Here is a 20,965-nt window from a genome sequence, read left to right as displayed (position 1 = left end):
AATCAGGTTCATAAGTGATTCAGGTGGGCCACACCAAAGGAAATAGTTGGGAGGATAAACGTTAACATGTACACTGTTTTCCATCGTGTGGTCCACCTAAATCACAGCTGGAGTTGAGATTTGGGACCTAAGCCTAACACCTAATGGTCAAGGTAGATTTCACATAAACATTAGGGTGGGGCCCACCCGAGCCATTACCTCTTTGTTGGCAAAGGCTGATCCAAGCTCTTAGAGATCGTTTGGCACCGTTAAGTAGGAGCCTCGAATCAATGGTAAGAGCTTGGGTTACATCTAAAATCCCTATGATAGTTGCATGTGTAATATGTGTGTCACTAGACTACACATGACCCACCAATGATATCCCAAAACAACTAGGGTATCAATTGCATCCCAATTTACTTTAATATGATGATCAGCGCCGTCCAAATATTGTCCATTTAAATCATCAGTTAAAAATCATTGATTAGTCACTAGGACATGATCTTGTACTCGTCGTCCATCCGAAACTTGAAATTTCATCATTTTTGGCCAAGTATATATTTCAGCGGGCTTATTATAACCATTATATCAAACATTACCTACATTCACTAATTAGAGAGAGTAAAATTGATTCAATAATTAAATTCACTAATTAAAAATATTAAAATTGATTTAATAATTAAATTCAAACTCATGTAAATATACCATGCATGTCTACTTTTGGATTAAAATTGATTCCCAATCTAGCCTATAAGGATTTCAGGAGTTTCCGAATCCACGCTCCCAAACGGGGCCCTTAGCTTATCGAAGACTTTTCTGAAAAAGATGGAAATGTGAATTCTATGACATTAAGGTAGTCTTTTGTAAAATTCCCAATAACTTTCAATAGAGTCTTCCTCTCAGCGAGAATCAGTTCCAGTCGCGAAAACCCTCGAGAAATCCTCCTCCGCTTTTCGCGAGCCAGAGAGAGAGAGAGAGAGAGAGAGAGAGATGGGGAAGAGAGTGAGAGGCGGCGGCGGCCGCCCTCCTTCGCACGAACTCCTCCGCCGCATCCAAGCCTGCAATTTCGACACATATAACGTCGAGCAAATCGTCGAACGCCTTCGCTTCAAGCATCCCGAATACCGCCGCATGAAGCAACAGCCCTTCAATAGGCTCGTCACTCAAACCCTAGAATTCCAGAAACAGAGGAAGAAAAACCTCTCTTCCCCCACCAACACTACTGCCGTCGACAACGAAGATGCAGATGATGACGACAACAACAACAACACCAGCAACAATCCCTTCCGCAGCCCTGCCCGTAAAAAGCCCAAGAAATCCGACCTTGACGAAGAACGCCTCCTCCGTACTGAAGGTGAATTCCTCCACAGGAGAAACAAGCAACGGATTCCATCATCGTCCTCGTCATCGTCATCTTCAACGGGGGACGAAGAGGACGGAGCTGTTTCGACTTCCGATGATGCAATCTATGGAATGAAGCTGGATCCGGAATTTGATCTGATGAAGTCGATGCTACGGTCAAATTACAGCGCTCCGAAGCCTGCTGTCGTGGCGAAGAAAGCAAAAGAAGAGAAGAATATGGAAGTAGAGGTCGTTGATAAGGCAAGAAAGATTGTTTCGCCGGATGAGGTGAAAAATGGTTTGGATGGGATGGAATTGAAGAGCAGTGGCAACGGGGGTGGGGATTTTGAAATCAAGGGACGAGATGGACCGAGGTTCCGGAATTTCGGAGGGATTAAAGGTGTTCTGGATGAGTTGATGATGGAGGTGATCGTTCCACTTTACCATCCGCAGCTGCCGCGGTGGTTGGGTGTTCGCCCGATGGCTGGGATTCTCTTGCATGGGCCACCTGGCTGCGGGAAAACAAAGCTTGCCCATGCGATTGCCAATGAGACAGGAGTGCCATTTTACAAGATTTCTGCAACTGAAGTTGTCTCTGGTGTCTCAGGTTTGTTTTTTTTTGTTTTTTTTTTTTTTTGACATCGCAACTACAAAAGATCTAATTCTATGCTGCACTGCTCCTGTACTGTGTTGCAATTTTGGGACAAATTGTTGTTTGGTTCTGAGGTTTTGCTTTTCTAGAATGTAATTATTTATTTATGGAAGCCAACTAAATATCACTTAAAAAAGAAGACAAAACCACAATATATACACCTAGGAATGAGTGCGAGGTGACCCTCTTCTCACTCCTCTTAAGCCAGAATATTGGCCACAACATTCCCAAGTTGGCCACTAATGATTTATCTTTAAAATACGGGAATCAGGTCTCCACAGCACCGCCTGATCAGACGTAGCACACTGAATAGCAATCTCCTTCAATGATCAACCTTTTCCATAATAAAAGGAAAAACATTGTAGAGTGGACAACTCGTAACATTCAACCCCACTCGCCAGATGGCCCAGTGAACGCCATGGCAACCTTCTCAATTTTATTTCTTCAGACACTACCCCAACGTGCACCCATTGAAATTGTCTTAAGAAGCCCAACTGAGGCAGCTCGAATTTAACCCCCATCCAATCCCACCATCTAGTCCCCAAGAAGATTCGACAATGAAATCCTTGGGAGCCCAAGTCTAGCAAGAGTCTTATCAATAATCTAAAAATGGGTGATTCTTTTGTGATAAAGTCAACTGAAGCTTCATTCTTGTAGAAAAATCCTCCTTTTCCTTTACTTCCAAAGACCCTACATAATTGGACCATAAGTTGTCATACACCAAAGCATGTTCCCTCTTGGCTGAGATAGGATGGCCTGTGTTGATGTCCGATTTACAGTTCCTGTCACGTGACAAGTGCGGGCGTGCCAAAATTGAATGTGCGGCTCAATTCAAACCGAGCAACTATGACCCCAAGCACCAAGATAGGCATATATGTAGTATGTGACCAAAATTGAATAAGATTAGTCGCCTATTCAACTACTCACACAGTGTGTTAAAAGGATCAGGCGATAGTCCGAGGGTAGGGTTTATCCTCTGATAATGGGTTACACCTTACTTTTGTATGAAATGACTTCTTAATATAGATATAAAAGAGGAGAATTTTTAGAATCGGTAGCAGATAACAACTGTAAAACACCTTCCCAAATGGAGAACGCTAATTGATGCTCAAACTGAATCCATCGTATGAGCGTAGATCTGAATTACAACTAAAGTTACCAGCTACTTGATTAATGCTACGGATTACACTATAGAATGTAAGCAGCGGACAAAAGTAAAGGCTTACACTAAGAAATGTAATTAACTGGTAGAAAAAGTAAAGGATTACACTAAGGAATGTAATTGACTAGATAATTGAAAAATAAATTTGGTTTGATTGGGTTAGTATGAGACCCTTTGCTTTATTGGATTCCTTTGATATTTATAGCCTTAACCTGATCATCTGGATGCTTCTCATGTTCTAACGATTGCTATAACTGTTTTAACATTACTGACCTTCTGGATGCTTCCCACGTTCTAACAGTTACTGTAATTGTTTAAGCACTATATGACATTCTAGAGACTTCCTTCTAAACCTGCCACCTATCTTATTAACCGCTCCTGGCCTCCTTGTTGACTCGACTGCATTCTACTTAGCTGCTCGGTCGAGCTCCTTGATGACTATTAGCCTATTGGTTTGCCTTTTGGATGGCTATCGGCCGCTTGGTTTGCTTTTGAATTTCTTTCAATTGCTCATTGTCTTGTCATTCTGTCAGCTGTTATTCTGCAAAAAAACACTCTAATCATTTCCCCATCTTCCAAAATCTGACCCGTTATTTCTAAGCTGTTTATGGTATTCACTTTTTAATGCAGGGACATTTTCACACCGGACTCGAGTGGGGTGGCCTGTGGGGTGCAAGGGCACACTCGGGGTGGGCGGCCTGTGTGAGGTGGAACCCATGTGATGTGGGGCCCACGAGAGGGGTTCGGTTGAGGTCCTAACTCATGGGATGTGGGGCCTGGGCTATGAGATAAATGGATTGATTCGCCATGCTCTATCAGTTCGAGCTTTTAGAGCAAGTAGTTAATTGTCCTACATCACTTTTCTTCTGAAATTCACTTCACTATCCCTTTGCTTCTAATATTTGGTCTCGGGTCCTCGCCCTGGTGGAAGTCTCATGGGTGATGCCTTCCTCCATTGATGGGTTCTTCTGTTTGTGGCATGCAGGAGTCGGGGGGCCCCTTGGCAGAAAAAAGTGGAGGATCATCTTCTTAGCTATCCTTTGGGCTATTTGGGTTGAAAGAAATAATCGTTGTTTTCGTAATTTAAGCATTTCCTCAGCTGGGGTGTTCAGCCATGTCTTATTGTTTTTAAGGTATTGGGCGTCTTGAGGGATCTAGTGCAGGGGCCTTTTCAGTCATGGGTCTGGTTTTGTTGTATTTTATATTTCTTTCTCTTTCATTTGTTTTTGTTTTGTTGTTTTATGTTTTTTGGCTCTATCTAATAAATTGCTTCATCTTTCACACACACACACACACACACACACACACACACACACACAAAAGAGGTAGAAAGTTGTGTTTCGATTGCTTCCTTCAGCCATGGGGCTTTTGAGCATTGCCTCCATGCTGTATCTTCTCGCTTCCATCACCTCTTGCAACGGCTTGTGCTCACTTGGTGAGGGCCTCTACCAACCACTTTCATTGGTACTCTGAAGTCGTTTTTTATAACATTTGAAGTGTTTTTAATGTGTGCTTCTAAGCATGAAATACTAATTGAAACAATTTTGGACATTTAAATAGGTAATAACAATGATTTATCATGGATTCGTATGATTATTGACTTTGTGTCTGCACTTATTTCATTTCACTTCTAATTACAGAAAGATGCTTGATGTGCATTCAAAAGAATTTCCATGATAAAGTACTCATGGGATGATGCACTTGACGCTTATTTTCCGGAATTTATATTGCGACTTTATTTTTGCTTATAAATACCTCTAAATCCTTCAGTTGGAAAGTTTGGAGGAATCTCTACCTTGTTTTCTTTAGTTATTTTGCTTAAGTGCATTCTCATTCTTGTTAACTCCATGCAGTATTATTTTAGCATGAATTTGATATAATAACTATTTCAGGGGCGTCTGAAGAGAATATACGTGACCTTTTCTCTAAGGCATACAGGACTGCCCCTTCAATTGTATTCATTGATGAGATTGATGCCATCGCTTCAAAGAGGGAAAATTTGCAGAGGGAGATGGAAAGGCGGATTGTAACGCAACTGATGACTTGCATGGACGAGTCACACCAGACTCTTGGTTCAGTTGATGAAGATTCAGAATCATCTGAGAAAAGACCTGGATATGTTCTTGTAATTGGAGCCACAAACAGACCTGATGCTGTTGATCCTGCCTTAAGGAGGCCTGGGCGATTTGACCGAGAGATTGTTTTGGGTGTCCCAGATGAAAATGCCCGGGTGGAGATCCTGTCTGTGCTTACGCAAAACCTTAGACTTGAGGGCACTTTTGATCTGCTGAAAATAGCCAGGTCTACACCTGGCTTTGTTGGTGCTGATCTGGCAGCACTGGCGAACAAGGCAGGAAACCTAGCAATGAAGAGAATAATAGATAGAAGGAAGCGTGAGCTCTCTATAGACATGGCAAACAAGGAGAAAAATGAAGATTGGTGGAGGCAGCCCTGGGTACCTGAAGAGATGGAGAGTCTTAGCATCACCATGGCTGATTTTGAGGTAATCTAGACATAGCATGACCATGTGCATTTCCTAGCTGATTACTTGACAGTAATATTTTCTCTGATTTCTTTCTGATTATAGAGGTTTTTAATTATGCTCAACCCACAACATATAAAATTTCTCGTTGGTCTCATATCTAATCTAGCTTGAGATATTTTGTTTTATTAGGACTCAGAAAACAATTGCTTTTTGAAGAACTAACTTCAAGTGGATCCTTAGATGTTGAACATCCTAGTTACATATTTATATTTTCCCTTAGTAGGAACTAAAGGGACATTCTTTGTCTGCTGGGCATCAGGTTTCACATTGCTTTCAACATAAAACTGTCCTAGCACTCCAACCTTCTGGAGCTTTGTAGCTGCGTCCAGATGGTATTGATGGAATGGATGCATCTTTTCTTCATATAAAATAGAATGGGTGAGAAACTGAAAATTACATTCTGTTACTTGTTAATTAAAGATTACTGAGACCCACATGGGGCTTGGGCGAATGGCTAGCGCCGTGGGTTTGCTCCCCACAAACGTGAGTTTGATTCCCTTCCCTGGGATTACCCAATGAACGTGATTTGCGGGTGATTGCGTGCATCCGCAGGGATTAGTCCCGCCTTAAAAAGGGGTGGGGACACCCTGCCGTCATCAAAAAAGAAAAAAAGAGAGTAGAAGATCAGTGAGAGTTCAACATAGAAGTACAGTGTATTCAAAGAAGGGTCCTGCCACGAGCTTTTTGCCTGATTTAACAAGTAATTGGGACTCAGATTAATAACTTTAGTATTAAGTCCCTGTATGTGATCTGGTATTCTAAACATGATTTATTTTCCATATTGTGTGCCACCATCTCCACGTGTGAGTGGCATGAAAAGATTTTGATAAATGATGAACATATATGTATACAGATGAATGCATAGTGATTGAATCTTCGATGATGTTCTGCACTTACATGTATTCACTCATTGCTGCTGTTTTCACTGTTTTGTAATGAGTTTCAATTTTGCTATCATGCAATCCTTGCATTCTTCACTGTGCTGTAGTCTTAACCACATCTAATATAGTTGAAGAACCTACAGCTTGTGTGGTATATACTTTTCAGAGAAGTCATGGAAATATATTCATGCTTAGCTTACCTGTAAAATGAACTTCAACTGCTTCTAAAATAAGCGTTACTTTTCCCTTCAGAAAAATTTACCGGAAATTCACGGGGATTTATTGTTTATGATTGATTTACTTAGTTGGAAATACCAACGGTTTTCTTGCATGTGCTTCTGCAGGAAGCAGCTAAGATTGTTCAACCATCTTCTAGAAGAGAAGGATTCTCGACAATACCTAATGTTAAATGGGAGGATGTTGGAGCCCTCGATTCTTTGAGAAAGGAGTTTGACCGTTATATTGTTAGGCGTATAAAGCACCCTGAGGATTATGAGGTAATTATTGCCCTTCTGTTCTAAGGTATATTGAGATCACAACGTATGTTGACTCTCAAGTAATATGTTGGGCTTTGTGCTGGATTACATCTTCAAACTAATATTCTTTTTATCATAAAAAGATTCATAAATAAAAAAGAATGAGCATTCGAATTCAAAATAAGTGAGAAAAATAAAGTTTAAATGGAACTATTAGATTTGGGACATCTATGTAATTGTAAAGAAACTGGAAGTTGAAATTCAATAGAAATCTTAAATGTTGGAATATCACCTAGCTTGGATATCACTCTTTCTTCTTGGTCTAAAGTGCATGATCTACTAGTTAGAGGAGATTGAGATGCCAGGGCAGCTTTGGGGATGAGTTCTAAATCGTGAAAATTAAACCACTTTTAATGCCAAAAGATCAGATGGAAGAAGATTAGATCAAGATAGGATAGAAGGTTCTTACAGAAAACTAAGTTTTTTTTTTTTTTTTGGGTAATTCACCTATCAATAAAGAAGAAACAAGTCTGAACACGTTTTGAGATATAACAAATGGGCATTTCAATTTTTTATGTTTATTTTTTAAAATCTTATGAAGGAAGAATTGAAACAAGTACTTCCGTGACTAAGGTGAAGCATCTACCTATCTGGCAAGTTTTGGGTGGTAGGGACTTATTATGCTGAATTGTAGTGCCCCTATAATCACAATCTGATGAATAAACACCAACCTTAGCTTTCAATTTTACTATCAGTTTTTTTTTTTTTTTTTAAATCTGAAAGACTCAGTCTGATTTTTCATAAGAGCAAATTCTAGAAAATCATCCCTTCACTCTGTAATGCTTGCTTCAATCAAATCTATATTGTAGTCACACATCCACTGTTGGTGATTTTTTCGACAAACTCAATGGATCTCATTGATTTCAATTCATCTTCAGGGAATCATGGTGCCAATCAGTTTCGTAGGTGGTTGGCTCATCTGTATATAAACTCAGAATGTCGTATCCTTTAATGCTTCCAAATGCAATTCCTTTGTGCTCTAAAAGTTCTCCTTTTAAGGTTAGGAATCTTTTGTGAGTTGTGACAAATCAGCTTTGTCTTTTAGGAATTTGGAGTGGATTTGGAGACTGGCTTCTTGCTGTATGGACCTCCAGGCTGTGGTAAAACACTGATTGCCAAAGCTGTAGCAAATGAGGCAGGTGCCAATTTTATACACATCAAGGTACGGCCCTCCCTTTTCTTCATTCTGTCTATCAGTTATAGTGTTGTCTGGTCTTTCTTCACCCTCTTTCCTGTAGTTTCCTGATATTGTTGTGCCTTTGTCTGTTGTTCTCATACGTTGCTTGTTGTTGGCTGGTTTGTAGGGTCCTGAACTTCTGAACAAGTATGTTGGGGAAAGTGAGTTGGCAGTTCGAACAATTTTTAGCCGTGCCCGTACATGTGCTCCATGTATACTTTTCTTTGATGAGGTAATGTCCAATGGTCACCATCTGATCTTTGTTTTGACAAATCATATATAAAACCAAGGGGCCAACGGCATCAGCTCTTCCCTGTTGAGTCTGAGCCTGCCGTGAGTAACTCTTGCAACAGCAGTGGTAAGGGCTGGCTTCCCTATAGTTGAGTTTATAGTAGCACGAAGAGGGACACAAAGCAGCAACAGATTTGGGTGAGGGAGGGGGGATTTGTCTGTTTCAAAATGTTAACTAACTATATATAAAAGAAGCAAACAAAAATGACAACAAGAAGATGGGTGTGCTGAGGAGGCGACCTGCTTACAACCCAAGGAAATACAAATTACAATCCTTTAGCTTGGAAACACTAGAGGCCTACTTAACAACAAGCAGCCTAGCCCTTTGGGAAATTCTTTCCACCTTGTGTTTCTTTCCTCCCAAACAGTCCACCAAATTGTAAGTAGAGCCATTCTCCACCATGACTTCGTCGTCTTCCCAATGTTCATCTCTTGTCAAGCATGCAAAAGATCATTTAGCGACATTGGGAAAGACCAAGAGACTTGTAAACGGCCTAGAAAATCTGACTAGATCGACCCCACAAAGGAGCAAGGCACATAGAGATGATCCACCGTCTCCTCATCATGCATTCATAAGAGGCAAATATTAGGAATCAACATGGACCTTTTCCGCAGATTGCCAATAATAAGAACTTTCTTCCTATCAATCAGCCACCCAAAAGCCGCTATTTTTGGAGGAACGTAATAGTGCCAAACGAACCTGATTTGCCCCAAATCCTGATGCCGATCTACTTCACACGCACAAGGGAATATAGGGATTTAACCGAGAATGATCCTGACTTGTCGGCCTTCCACAACCTCTTTTCCGGGCGGGAGCTAATCGAGGAGCAAAGGCAAATACGATTCATAAGAGCCACGAATTCGTCAACTTCCTCATCTCAAAGAAACCGCATACATGGGGGTTCCCCTACTACTTCCCTACCGACGTGGGAAAAACAATCGGTCACCAACACGGAAGGATCCAGAGCTAGCCAAAAAATACTAGGGAAATCGGCTTTAAGGGAGAGCTCCTCACCTAGACATCTTCTCAAAACCAAATATTTTCGCCATTCCCCAAAGTGAATCCTACCCCTCCCATAGAAGCCAGCTTCATGGAGGAGACCCCTTTCCACAAGGCCAACGCTCTATAGCTCGAAGAGTCCCTAGTCCGCCATCCTCTTTCCAAGCACCCATATTTATTGTTAACTACTGCCTTCCATAATGTGCAATCTTCCGCCCCGAATCTCCAAAGCCACTTCCTGAGCAACATCACATTCATGGTTTATATATATATATAAAGACCACTTTCCACAAGGCCAACGCTCTATAGCTCGAAGAGTCCCTAGTCCACCATCCTCTTTCGAAGCACCCATATTTATTGTTAACTACTACCTTCCATAATGCGCAATCTGCTGCCCCGAATCTCCAAAGCCACTTCCTAAGCAACATCACATTCATGGTTTTTAGATATATATACATACTTGCTCCTCCCTCTTCATATACCTTGCAAGCCTCATTCCAAACCACCAAATGGAATTTCTTCTTATCCTCCACCCTTGCCACAAAAAATCACTCCTAGGTCTCTTGAGCCTTGCAAGCACTGAAACCGGGCATTTAAAGAGTGAGCGATATGATATAAAGAGGAAGATTCAAGAGAGCCGCTTTAATAAGAGTAATGTGGCCGCCAAGCGAAAGATATCGACTTATTTATTTATTTATTTATTTATTATTATTATTTTAATGGAGCTAGCCTCCTCTCAAATCTCTCCACGACCTTATCCCAAAGATTAATAGGTGGTTTACTAACACAGAGGAAGACCCACGAGCATAGCCAGAAGTGCCCCAGCCGCACACCCAAAAACCTTGGCCAAATGCTCCACTTCAGCCTCCTCCATCTGCATCCTAAACATTTTGCTTTTAGTAATGTTAACCTTAAGACCCGAGATTGCCTCAAAATATTGAATAATTGTTCTCAACTTGTCCACCATATGTTCATATCGAGGTCCATATCACAAAATAGGAGAGTACCATCCACGAATTGGAGGTGAGAAATGGGAGAAGCCATCCCCTCCACCTTAAACCCACTTATCAAACCCTCTTCTTCCACCTTAGCTAGTTTCCTTCCCCAAAAGTTCTGCCATTATAACAAAAGAGGATAAGAGAGAAAGTGTCCTTGAAGACCCCTAGAGCATTTGAAGAACCTTTTTGGGTAACCATTAAGCAGAATTGAGAAGCACGCAGATCCGACACACTCGCGGATCCAACATTGCCATTTCTCCCTGCATCCCATCCACTGCAACATGCAATTAAGAAAGCCCCAATCAATAAGGTCGCAAGCCTTCTCAATATTCAGCTTGCACACGATTCCTTCAACTACCCTTTTGTCTCGAGTCGAGGCATTCGTGAGTGGTTAAAGCACCATCCAAGATTTGCCAGCTCGGGACAAAGGCACTCTGATTTTTGGAGATGACACTCTCTATAACGCTTTGCAACCAAGATGCATGCACTTTAGCTAGAATATTATGTGGCCCTTCAATAATGCTAATTGGCTTAAAGCCCTTTAATGACTCTGCACTAGAAACCTTTGGAATAATGGCTATGAAGGAAGCCCCTAGATCGCTCAACAGCCAACCCCTATTAGAAAATTCAGCCATAACATTCATAATATCAACTTTGACTACCTCCTAAAGAACTTGATAAAAGGCCATTGTGAAGCCATCTGGACCCAGGGCTTTGTCCCCGCCCAACGAGTCCACGGCCTTTTTCACCTCATCCTCCGAGAGCGGGGATTCAATCAAATTAGCCTCTTCAACTGTGAGGTGCTTGAAAGGAAGATTATTCAATCTTGGTCTTCTCCACTCCTTTGAAAGCAAATCCTTATAAAACCAAGATACCTCTTCTAAGAGACGGTCCTTGTCTTCAACGGGTCCCATTAATCACTATACTGCTTATTTTGTTAATTCTTGCTTGTACACGAGCAATGCTATGGAAGAACTTTGTATTTCGTCACATTCCTTAATCCATAAGCTCCTCGAACGTTGCCCCCATTTTATTTTATCTTCCTTCATCCTGGTCACATAGTCCTGAATTAAGTTGACCCTCTAGGACATTTCATCGGTGGAGAGCTCACATCCTTCAGCCTTGACATCAAGGGCCTGCAACTCTAACATAATTCTAGTATTTTCTTCTACCCTTTTCCTGAACTCCTCCTTTTCCATAACTTGATTTTATCCTTAAGTAATTTTAGCTCACGGCTTAGCTTCAACCTGACAAATTCTTCCATGTCAAAGGACCTCCACCAATCCTTTATCTTTTGAGAAAAACCTTTCATTTCGAACCAAAAAAAGCTCAAACCTGAAAGGTTTTGTGCTCCAGTTCTCCCCATTAACTGCAAGCAACACTGGACAGTGATATGAAGTTGGCTTTGGCAGGGCATCCTGAGATACCAGGGGATGTTTCTCAATACAACCTGAGGAGACGATGAAATGATCCATTCTGGACGTAACTGGCCTAGACTGCCCATTAGACCACATGTACTTACCTCCCTCCACAGGCAGATTAGACAGCTTGTGGAAATCCACCCAGCCAGTGAAGGCTTGCATGCTCCCAGTAACTTAACCCCCCTCAAATGCACCAAGGCCCACTGAATGTATTGCGGCAAGCTGATGGCTCTTCCCAGAAGTTCTATCTTCTCTCTTCCTGCTTAGGGCCATCGATTGAGGTGAACATCCAAAGAAAGTCAGAAGAAGAATCCTTCAGCAGTACTGAAACTAAATAATAATAATAATAATAATAAAGATCCTCCCCACCAATCTTCCTTAAACCATGAGTCTGAATCTCACTCCATGACCACACCACCAGATCTACCAGAAGCATCAATGGACACCCAATCCGCACTCTTTAACATCCCACAAAGTTCCCAGCAGCTTCCTGTTAAAGTTTTGCACCTTCGTTTCCTGTAGCGTAACCATACGACCTTTACATCTTCTGTAAACATCCTTAATTTGCCTTCTTTTTTGCTTGCTCCCCACCCCCTCGCATTCCCGGAAATAATCGTCATTTGGGAACGAACCTTCCCCTTCTTCCCTTTCTGGAACCCCCAGCTGAACCCCCCTGAAACAAAATTAATATCTGAGGAAAGACCTAACAGTTCCCTATTGCTTCTGGAGGGCCTGATAGAATTTTTGGGGGATCTCAAGCCACCCCTCGCCTGACCTCACTTCTCTTCAAATTGGAATAGCCTGTGGTAGTCCTCTACCCTATCACCAAAAGATAGACCAATCAACCTACCAATGTGGCCCAAAGCCTTCCTAATCCATCTCTTCTCTCTGACAACTTCCACCAGATTAGCCCATCTCAGAGCGGGCAGGCCTTCGAGCACTTGTGTGAACTCCGCGCCAACTTGCACCGCATCCTTAGATGCCACAACCACCTGGAGAGAAGCAACTTCTAGCATGTCTCTATCTACCCATTTAGACAACGCCCCTGAGAAATCAACTGTCTAGAAATAGCTCAACCAACGCTTGCTCTGCCCTCGCGTCAGTATTACTTCTGGTTGTCACCGAGATTCACTCCAAATCTTGATCCTCCATGCTAGGCGCAAGAGAAGACCCATCCTCTAGAGAACTCATGACCTCCCCATGAAGTAACTCTAGAAAAAGAGAAGAATCTCGACTTAGAGATAAAAACTCATTCTCCAATATGCGAGAAATAAGTTGGGATCAGACACATGCCAGTTTCAACGAGAAATCCACATGAATCAAAATGTTAACAGTAAACAGCTAGGAAGCGGTAGTGGGAACGTGAGCTTGAAGCCCAACTAGAAATGGCAGTGGCCTCTGGTTTGAGGATTGCGCCTCGTTGTAACCACCCTACAGCTATATAGTTGTTAACATCTGCTGTTGAGTTCACTTGTGCACATGAGTAGTTCTTGAAGCCTTATATTGAACCCTGCAATATTTCACACATGAGCACTGTTTAACTTTTTCATTTGGTATTTAATCCTGTAGTTCTTGGAATTTTCTTTAAACACGTTGCCTTTTAGATGTAACTTGTCTGCTCTCACTCATTGAGCTCAGAGCAACTGTCACTAGGCTGGGTGGGGGAAAGTTCTGAAATAACAAGTTTTTAGAGCTTGCTTTATTTGAATGTTGCACCCACAAATTTATCATGACCCGAAATTACCTATTAAAAAATAACCTATGAGAATTCATTGACTATCTACTGAAATATTGGTCAGTGATGCGTTTCCACCATGCCCATTCTTGGAACCATTTAACTTATGCCTGTTGGTTCAGTCGACAGCAGAAAATGCTCCTACGATTTTCTGACCCTATGGGCAGCTGGGCACTCTTGGGCCCGTGTTGAGTGTAACTCTGAAACAGATGCTGAATCATTTTATTGTTTGAAGGAAATTGTTTCTTGATGTTGCTTTAAAAAATCATTCCACTGCAGCTTGGTGGCATGATTTAGGTTGGTTTACGATCTTACTTCCAGCTGATGGCCCTTGTTTGTTGGCAGAGAAATGTAGGCATTTTAATTAGAAGGGCAGCCTTATCTAATTGCTTTGGAATTCATTATAACCTTGGGCATATGTTGCTCTTACACTTCTGCAGGTGGATGCTCTAACAACAAAACGTGGAAAAGAAGGGGGATGGGTCGTCGAGCGGCTTCTGAACCAGGTTTAACCAGTCTTTATTCCACTACCTATTAAGTATTTTCACCTCTAGTACAGATTTTATGCCAGGAGTCTGAGGTTGAACCATTGCTTCTAATTCCAGCTGCTCATAGAGCTAGATGGTGCTGAACAGCGTCGGGGTGTTTATGTTATTGGTGCTACAAACAGGTCAGGTCAATCTTATGTGGTCAATCTGCTGCTCTTGAATTGCTACTACGATGTCATCTTCCCAGTATTTATATCAGCTCTTGGTATCCATGGGCAGACCTGAAGTGATTGACCGTGCTGTCCTGCGACCAGGCAGATTTGGGAAGCTTCTATATGTCCCTATACCTGATGACATTGGACGTGGATTAATTCTAAAAGCCCATGCTCGGAAGAAGCCTCTTGCTGCTGATGTGGATTTGTATGCCATTGGACGGAGCAAGGCATGTGAAAATCTAAGTGGGGCTGATCTTGCCGCTTTGGTATGACTTTAAAATTTCTGCAAGGCTTTCTATGATTGCTGATGCTGGCTTCTTCTGTGGATTCTTTTTAGAGCTTGAGGGCAACATAAACTATTTATAAATGCTCTATTTTACGTTTCACCAGATGAATGAAGCTGCCATGGCTGCCCTGGAAGAGAAGCAGATGACAGAATGTGAAGGCAGTTCAGATATGAGACCATGGGTTATTATGGCATCACATTTTGAGCAAGCATTGAAGAAGATCTCCCCATCCGTCTCCAACAAGGTATTTGAATCTTCGGAATTGTTTGGGAACATTGAAAACATTGGAGAAGAAAATGATTTCTTTGGATATCTATTTTCCCCTATTTGAGGAAAAAGAAGTAGCTATGGAAAATTGTTTTCCATTTCCACATTTTTTTTCCTCAAAAAACATGGATATCAATTTCTTTAGAGCCTGTTAAATATAGATTTCCAAGGTCTTGACTCTTGAGAGAGCCATCTGACCTTTGGACTTTTAACATTTCCAGGGAGAACTATTCTCCAAACAAAACAATAGAATTACTGTTGGGATCTGCAATTTTCTGTTCCCTTAGGATTACATGTTAGTTTTCCATGTCCACCTGTTGGTTTTCTGTATCCAAACCCCTCAGGAAAAGCTACTGCTGCTGCTGCTGCCTCTCTCTCTCTCTCTCTCTCTCTCTCTCTCTTTTAAAGCATATATTTACTCATTATCTTTAGAAGCAAGAATCATATTTCTTGTCATCCACAGCTATATCCTATTTCCCTAAATAATCATCTAAAGTTGCACAGATGATGTTTTCCTTTTTTTCTTTTCTTTTCTTTTGTTTATTCATTTATTTATTTTGGTGGAAGCAGCAAAAGAGCTACTATGAGGTCCTCTCGCAGAGCTTCTGCACAGCTTGAGAGGAGAATCCCGATGCATACAATATTCTTTTTCTTGACTTGGTTGAGGCTGTTTTGGCAAAGCTGCCGGTGATCAGCCCACTGTACTGGAGCAGGGAAGATGTGCATAATAATGTAATGGCATATTGGGTTATAGTATTATGGTCTCTACCTCTTAACAACCACAACAGGTATATAGAAACAGAAAAAGAGAGTGAGATGGCGGCTGATTTGGATGTTGAAAGCGAGTTATTTGCTCTTTGTAGGTCCCATTTGGTAGTCTGCCTTCTGAGCTGCAGCAACAACATTGGTGGCAGAAATAAGTGGGCATATGAAGCGTTATCCCATCCTACCAGTTTTGTATTCAAGGTGGGTCTTGCTTGGGATTGGAGCACTTAGACTGTGTGATTTACCCCTTTATTTATGCATGTTATTTATGTATATTAGTGAACTGCAATTTGTTTTTGAAATGTAGGAACAAAATGGAGTGGCTAATGTCTCTCTTTTTATTGGTCTTTCATGCACATCAGTTTACTTTGCATGTTGCCCAAGGCGAAAAATCTGGTACCATAAGATGCAGGTCATCGGATTTACCGAACAATATACTTGTCGGTGTGCCATTGGTGGACAAGATGGGACCCTCAGAAATGTGATGGTTATGGTTGTGAGAAATGTTTGCTGCATGTGAACATCCATATACATTGCTTTCTTTCCCACCATCATGTCACTTGGCTAGAGCATCCCATTTGTGCAAAGCTCATACATATCACACAATCAATGCATTAGCAGAATAAGTATCTAGGCGAACACTTGTCCATGAAATTACCCAATGTTACAGCCTTTTGGGGCAATGGCCGCAGGGTGGTGAGTTCACTGGGCTGGTTCAAGCCTGGCCTTGGTTGAGCCGGGCTGGCATGTTGGTTGGGGGTCATAGAGATTGTAGATGAGTATGGTGGCAAAGCACCTAAGCTTCAGCGACTGTAGATCAGTATGATTGCAAGGCACCTAAGCTTGCGGTGTGGGCCTGCCCAGGAGTGAGCCTTGAGTCAGTTGAGGGAAGCTCTCATGAGATGAACTCGTGCATGTGGTGAGCTTGGGTTTGCTCCAAGCACCCTAGGAGGTATACTTGGGTGATTGTCTTGTTCTGGTAGGTTGGCACCGTGCTTTATGATGGTGAGAGGCCCACCAACAGCCGTTTGGGGTTAGGTCGGCAAGTTGGAATTATACATTAGTGCCCAAGCAAAGGGGAGTGGCGTGTACAAAGCTCATACAATAGGTTACCCAAGCATTGGCAGCAGGTACAAGGCAAGGTTGGCGTTAGGGATGGCAATGGACTCGGGTCAGCCGGCTGGTCAACTGGCCTCACCTGCTTTTGACGTGGGTTCCAGCCAAGCTAAATGGGTGGCATGGCGGGTCGGCAGGGCCCAGACCCGACCTGACCCACCCATATAGGTTATCAATGGCCAAAAACACAAAACAAAAGAGAGGAGAAATGAATTGATAATTGTTTTTTGCGTATACATGAATCCAGTCAAATGGGTCTGGTAGATTGAGAGGATAATGGGTCAGAATTCTTGGCCCACTTCATAAATGGGTCGGGCTTGACCTGACCCCGACCAATTGCTACCCCTATTTGGGGACCGTTGGAATCGAAGTGGGTAAGGGTTTGTGGATGGTTAGACAGCCTTTACGTTTTTCTTTTCAACGGGTGCGTTTGGTTGCACTAAATATCATCTGATTAATCAAATCTAATTTGGGGCAAAATATCATGAATTTGTTGCAATCAAACACGGCCTAAACTACTGAAAAAGTATTCAATTGAAATCTGAATATCCATAGAAAAATCTCCTCTTTTTTTTTTCTCCTTTATATTTGAAATATTAGAGAAACATTCAATTCACCATCAAACCAAAGGAAACGAGCACCATTCATTGGACCTGCAAGTTCACACGTCCGCCCCTGCTGACAGATTGCAGGCTTGATCCACTGATCACAGACCCTCTGGCCGTACCTTGGATTTATCTCAAGCACCTGACTTACCTCGATCAGTCAGCGGCAAGAATTCCCGTCGCACCGGTTCAGTCAGCTGGGATCCTGTTTGCAAAACACCGCTCCGCACAAGGTCATCTACAACCAGATTGATTCACCTACAGCGACAATCTCGATGCGGGTGCCTACCTCCGGAAGCAATCGCTACGAACTCAATTCAGCGAGCTTTCGCCTCACAGCACTTGCAAGATCCCTCTCCCCGATCACAGTAAGACCCTCCACCACCTTCTGCCTCACATGGATATATGGTATAAATCCCCTCCCCGCCATTTCCATCACCGCCTTCCCGGCAGCCACAAACTCCTTCCTCTCCAAACACCCTTCCACAACCATTTCATGGCTCTGGAATCCCACCCCGCATCCCTCCCTCTCTAAGAATTCCACCATCTCCGCGGCCCGCAGAACCTCCCGATTCGCTCGCATCGCTGCCACGATGCGCACCACCGTCCCCTGCCTCGGCGTCAGCCTTAGCTCCGCCACCATCTCCCTCACCAGCTCAGCCGCCGCGTCCGTCCGCCTCGCCTCGCATGCTGCGGCGATCACCGCCCCGTAGCTCTCCGAGTCGGGCTCGCACCCGGCACCGCGCATATCCCTGAGGATCGCCACCGCCTCGGCCAGCTCGTCGACCGCGCAGAGCGACGACAGCAGGTAATTGCAGGTGGTGCGGTCGGGAGAGTAGCCAATTGCGCGCACCTCGGAGAGAATCTGAGCGACGGATTTGCGGTGCCCGCTGCGACGGCAGTCGAGCCAGGCGACGGAGAGGGAGAGGCGGGTCTGCAGGGCGGGAGGGCAGCCAGATCGGAGGGTTGATTGGAGGACAGCAAGGGATAGAGGGAGGGAAATTGGGGATTTCTGGAGGGTATAGGAGAGAAGGAGAGAGTAGGCAGGAAAAGGGAGAGAGCGGGGGCGGAGAGGGATGAAAGATTGGAGGATTTCGTCGATGATTTGGGTTTGGAGGGGTTGTGGGAAAGAAGAGAGGAAGGAGAAGGGGTTTTCTGGAATTTTGTGAGGGGGTTTTGGGCATTTTGAGGAAGAGAGGAGGTGGAGAATCTGATGGAAGTTCTTGGTTTCGATTGCTGTTCTGATGGAGTCTTGGAGTGTTTGGGTGGTTGGAGAGGAAGGAATGGAATTGAAACGGCGGGTGTTTGGAAGAGAAAGAAAAAGGGTTTTGTAGAGCGACGTTGGTGGGGACATTGCTCTTCGTCGTTTGGAGGGATCTTGGGGGAAGATGAGAGTTTTGTGTTTTGCTGCTGGTGGGGTAAAAGGACTTTTGGTGATGGCTTAACAATAGGGCTGTCAATGGGCCGGTCTGACCCGCTTTGGTCCGGGCTTGGGTTCGAATACTAGGCCCGATGGCTGGGCCGGACTGGGTTTTACAATTTAAGCCTGTTTAATAGCTGGGCAGGACGAGGGCTGATTAGGTGAGACCCATCAGCTTTTGTGGCCCATTAATTGTCAATCACCACTGTTTCTTATGGTATGGTCCACCTGATAATTGGATCTGCTTCACTTTCGGATAATGCCCTAAATGATCTGGAAGAATGGATGAACGGTGTGGATACATAATAAATACATCAAGGTGGGCCCCATTCTAACCCCATGGTAAGGGCCGCATTGTCTTGGGTGAGGCTAGGGGTCTCATCGTATCCGCTCAGGACACGGGCTTCATTTTTTTTTTGGTTAGCTTGTTAGTACACCCTACTGTCAGTTCACACTTCACCGTTAGCCACCCCCACTAGGGAATCGATACCAAGACCTAAGTGTTGAAACGAGGTATTTCACTTAGTCCACCACTTAGCTATGGATCAGGGTGTAACTCGGGCTTCATTTAAGAGCCCGTCAGATTGGCTCCAGCCTTGCCATTTATAATGCTCCTAGTTGCATCCGTTCAGTTCCCAGACGAATAATCTGAACTGTCTGGTAACTCCTAAACACATTTCATGGAGTACCATGCAAAAAATCAGACTGATCAGATCATCCAATCCATCCTTGATTTGGCATTATTTTCTCTAGCCATCCCTTTTCAAAACCCATGAATGGGATGGTTATAGGCTTATGGCTAAATAAAGGGTTCTTTAGAGTCATAAGCAATCCATGACGGGCACTAATAAATAGATGGATCAAAATGTTTATTGGACATATTTTTATATGAATATGTTAAAGTCTCTTACCAGGGTGGTAGACTCCTTAGAGTTTCAACACCGGGTTAAGGGTTCGAGTACCCATGGTGGTGAAATCCCACGGCGTGCGTGTGTGGGGTGTGTGCGCATGTGGCGTGAGTGTGTGGGGGTGTAAAAAAAATAAAAATAAAAATAAAAAAAATGTTAAAAGTCCATTGATCAAATTGTTAATATTTTTTTCGAACTGGTGTGTTGTTGGCATGGTAGCTCATGAATGTGTTGGATGTAATAAACAGTCTAGATCAATGAATTGGACCAAGTGTACCAACACAATTAAGGGTACTATAACTTATATGGTGCTTTTAGAGCACTAAAGCATTTCTCTTCTGTTAAATCTCTTGCACGGTAGGCCATGCTTATGAAAAGGCTAAATGTTTCACAAAAGTGGTGTTTGGGCTCATGTTGCTAGTGTTGTGTGCTTGCAAAGCTACTGTTGATTTGAAGATCTTGACTTATGATGACCATAAATTCGTCATTAATGCCACAACTAGTATGTGGATATATTTTAAATTGTACGTGTATTTGAGTTCAGGGAGAAGGATTCCTTTAGTTGTGCTTGGGAACTCAGGATTGGACACCAGAACTAATTGAGGGAATGTTGTGTTCAATGGATCTTAACATCCTGTAATTCCATGATTACCTAGCAGGTTGTAAGATAAATTTGTAGTTGTTGTCATTCTTGTATGATCACCATGCATGAGAGAATCCATGATGAATTGGGATGAAAATTCTCCACCATTAGGTTTGATGACTAGTTGGTGTGCTTGTTCCCTACTCTACTTAAAGAGTGTGAGCGTGCCATGGGATAAGCCCTTGGTATTGGACATGTTAGACACTTATATTGGAGGATCAATTTAAGTCTTTAGATGAGGAGACTAATCATGCTTGGGCTATGATTGACTTGCGTATATACTAGATTTAACTAATCTTTGAATCTGAGGACGTATGAGAGTTTAAGTTCCTGATGTAATATACCTTGCCTTGCCTTACGAAGCCAATTGTAATAGCTCGTATGTAAGTGTTGATAAGTTCATGCATTAGAATGTGATTGATGTCTATATGATTTAACAAGGGATTTATTGATGTTTTAAGAGCACTTATGACCAAGCTATAATACTTATTGGTGAGGGACTTCATCATATATAGATCTTCTAGTTTCCTTTA

General features: G+C 42.8%; 2 protein-coding genes across 4 annotated transcripts; one reads left to right on the top strand and one right to left on the bottom strand.

The window, feature by feature from the left end:
* Window positions 1-879: 879 nt before the first annotated feature.
* Window positions 880-16,067, top strand: LOC131245318 (cell division control protein 48 homolog C). Of its 3 annotated transcripts, XR_009170827.1 has the most exons (11): window positions 880-1,927; window positions 5,027-5,637; window positions 6,905-7,057; window positions 8,142-8,258; window positions 8,401-8,505; window positions 14,159-14,224; window positions 14,324-14,388; window positions 14,486-14,687; window positions 14,812-14,952; window positions 15,546-15,763; window positions 15,839-16,067. XR_009170827.1 is itself a non-coding variant. In XM_058244681.1 (10 exons), the coding sequence occupies exons 1-10, from the start codon at window positions 970-972 to the stop codon at window positions 15,591-15,593; spliced, it is 2,466 nt and encodes an 821-aa protein (XP_058100664.1). In that variant the 5' UTR covers window positions 880-969; the 3' UTR covers window positions 15,594-16,067. The 3 variants fall into 3 exon arrangements, 2 of the variants coding, with proteins under 2 accessions (XP_058100664.1, XP_058100665.1); XM_058244681.1 differs by having other exon boundaries at window positions 15,546-16,067; XM_058244682.1 differs by lacking the exons at window positions 14,324-14,388; window positions 14,812-14,952; window positions 15,546-15,763; window positions 15,839-16,067 and having other exon boundaries at window positions 14,389-14,629.
* Window positions 16,068-17,682: 1,615 nt separating this feature from the next.
* LOC131245317 (pentatricopeptide repeat-containing protein At1g06270) lies at window positions 17,683-18,863 on the bottom strand. Its single transcript, XM_058244680.1, has one exon. It carries the CDS (start codon window positions 18,813-18,815, stop codon window positions 17,766-17,768), a length of 1,050 nt encoding a protein of 349 aa, XP_058100663.1. The 5' UTR covers window positions 18,816-18,863; the 3' UTR covers window positions 17,683-17,765.
* Between the last annotated feature and the right edge of the window lie 2,102 nt (window positions 18,864-20,965).

This window comes from Magnolia sinica, chromosome 5 (genome assembly GCF_029962835.1).
Source record: "Magnolia sinica isolate HGM2019 chromosome 5, MsV1, whole genome shotgun sequence".
NCBI lineage: Eukaryota > Viridiplantae > Streptophyta > Magnoliopsida > Magnoliales > Magnoliaceae > Magnolia > Magnolia sinica.
Note: the sequence above shows the minus strand (reverse complement) of the source record. Positions and strands in the feature narration are given on the sequence as shown.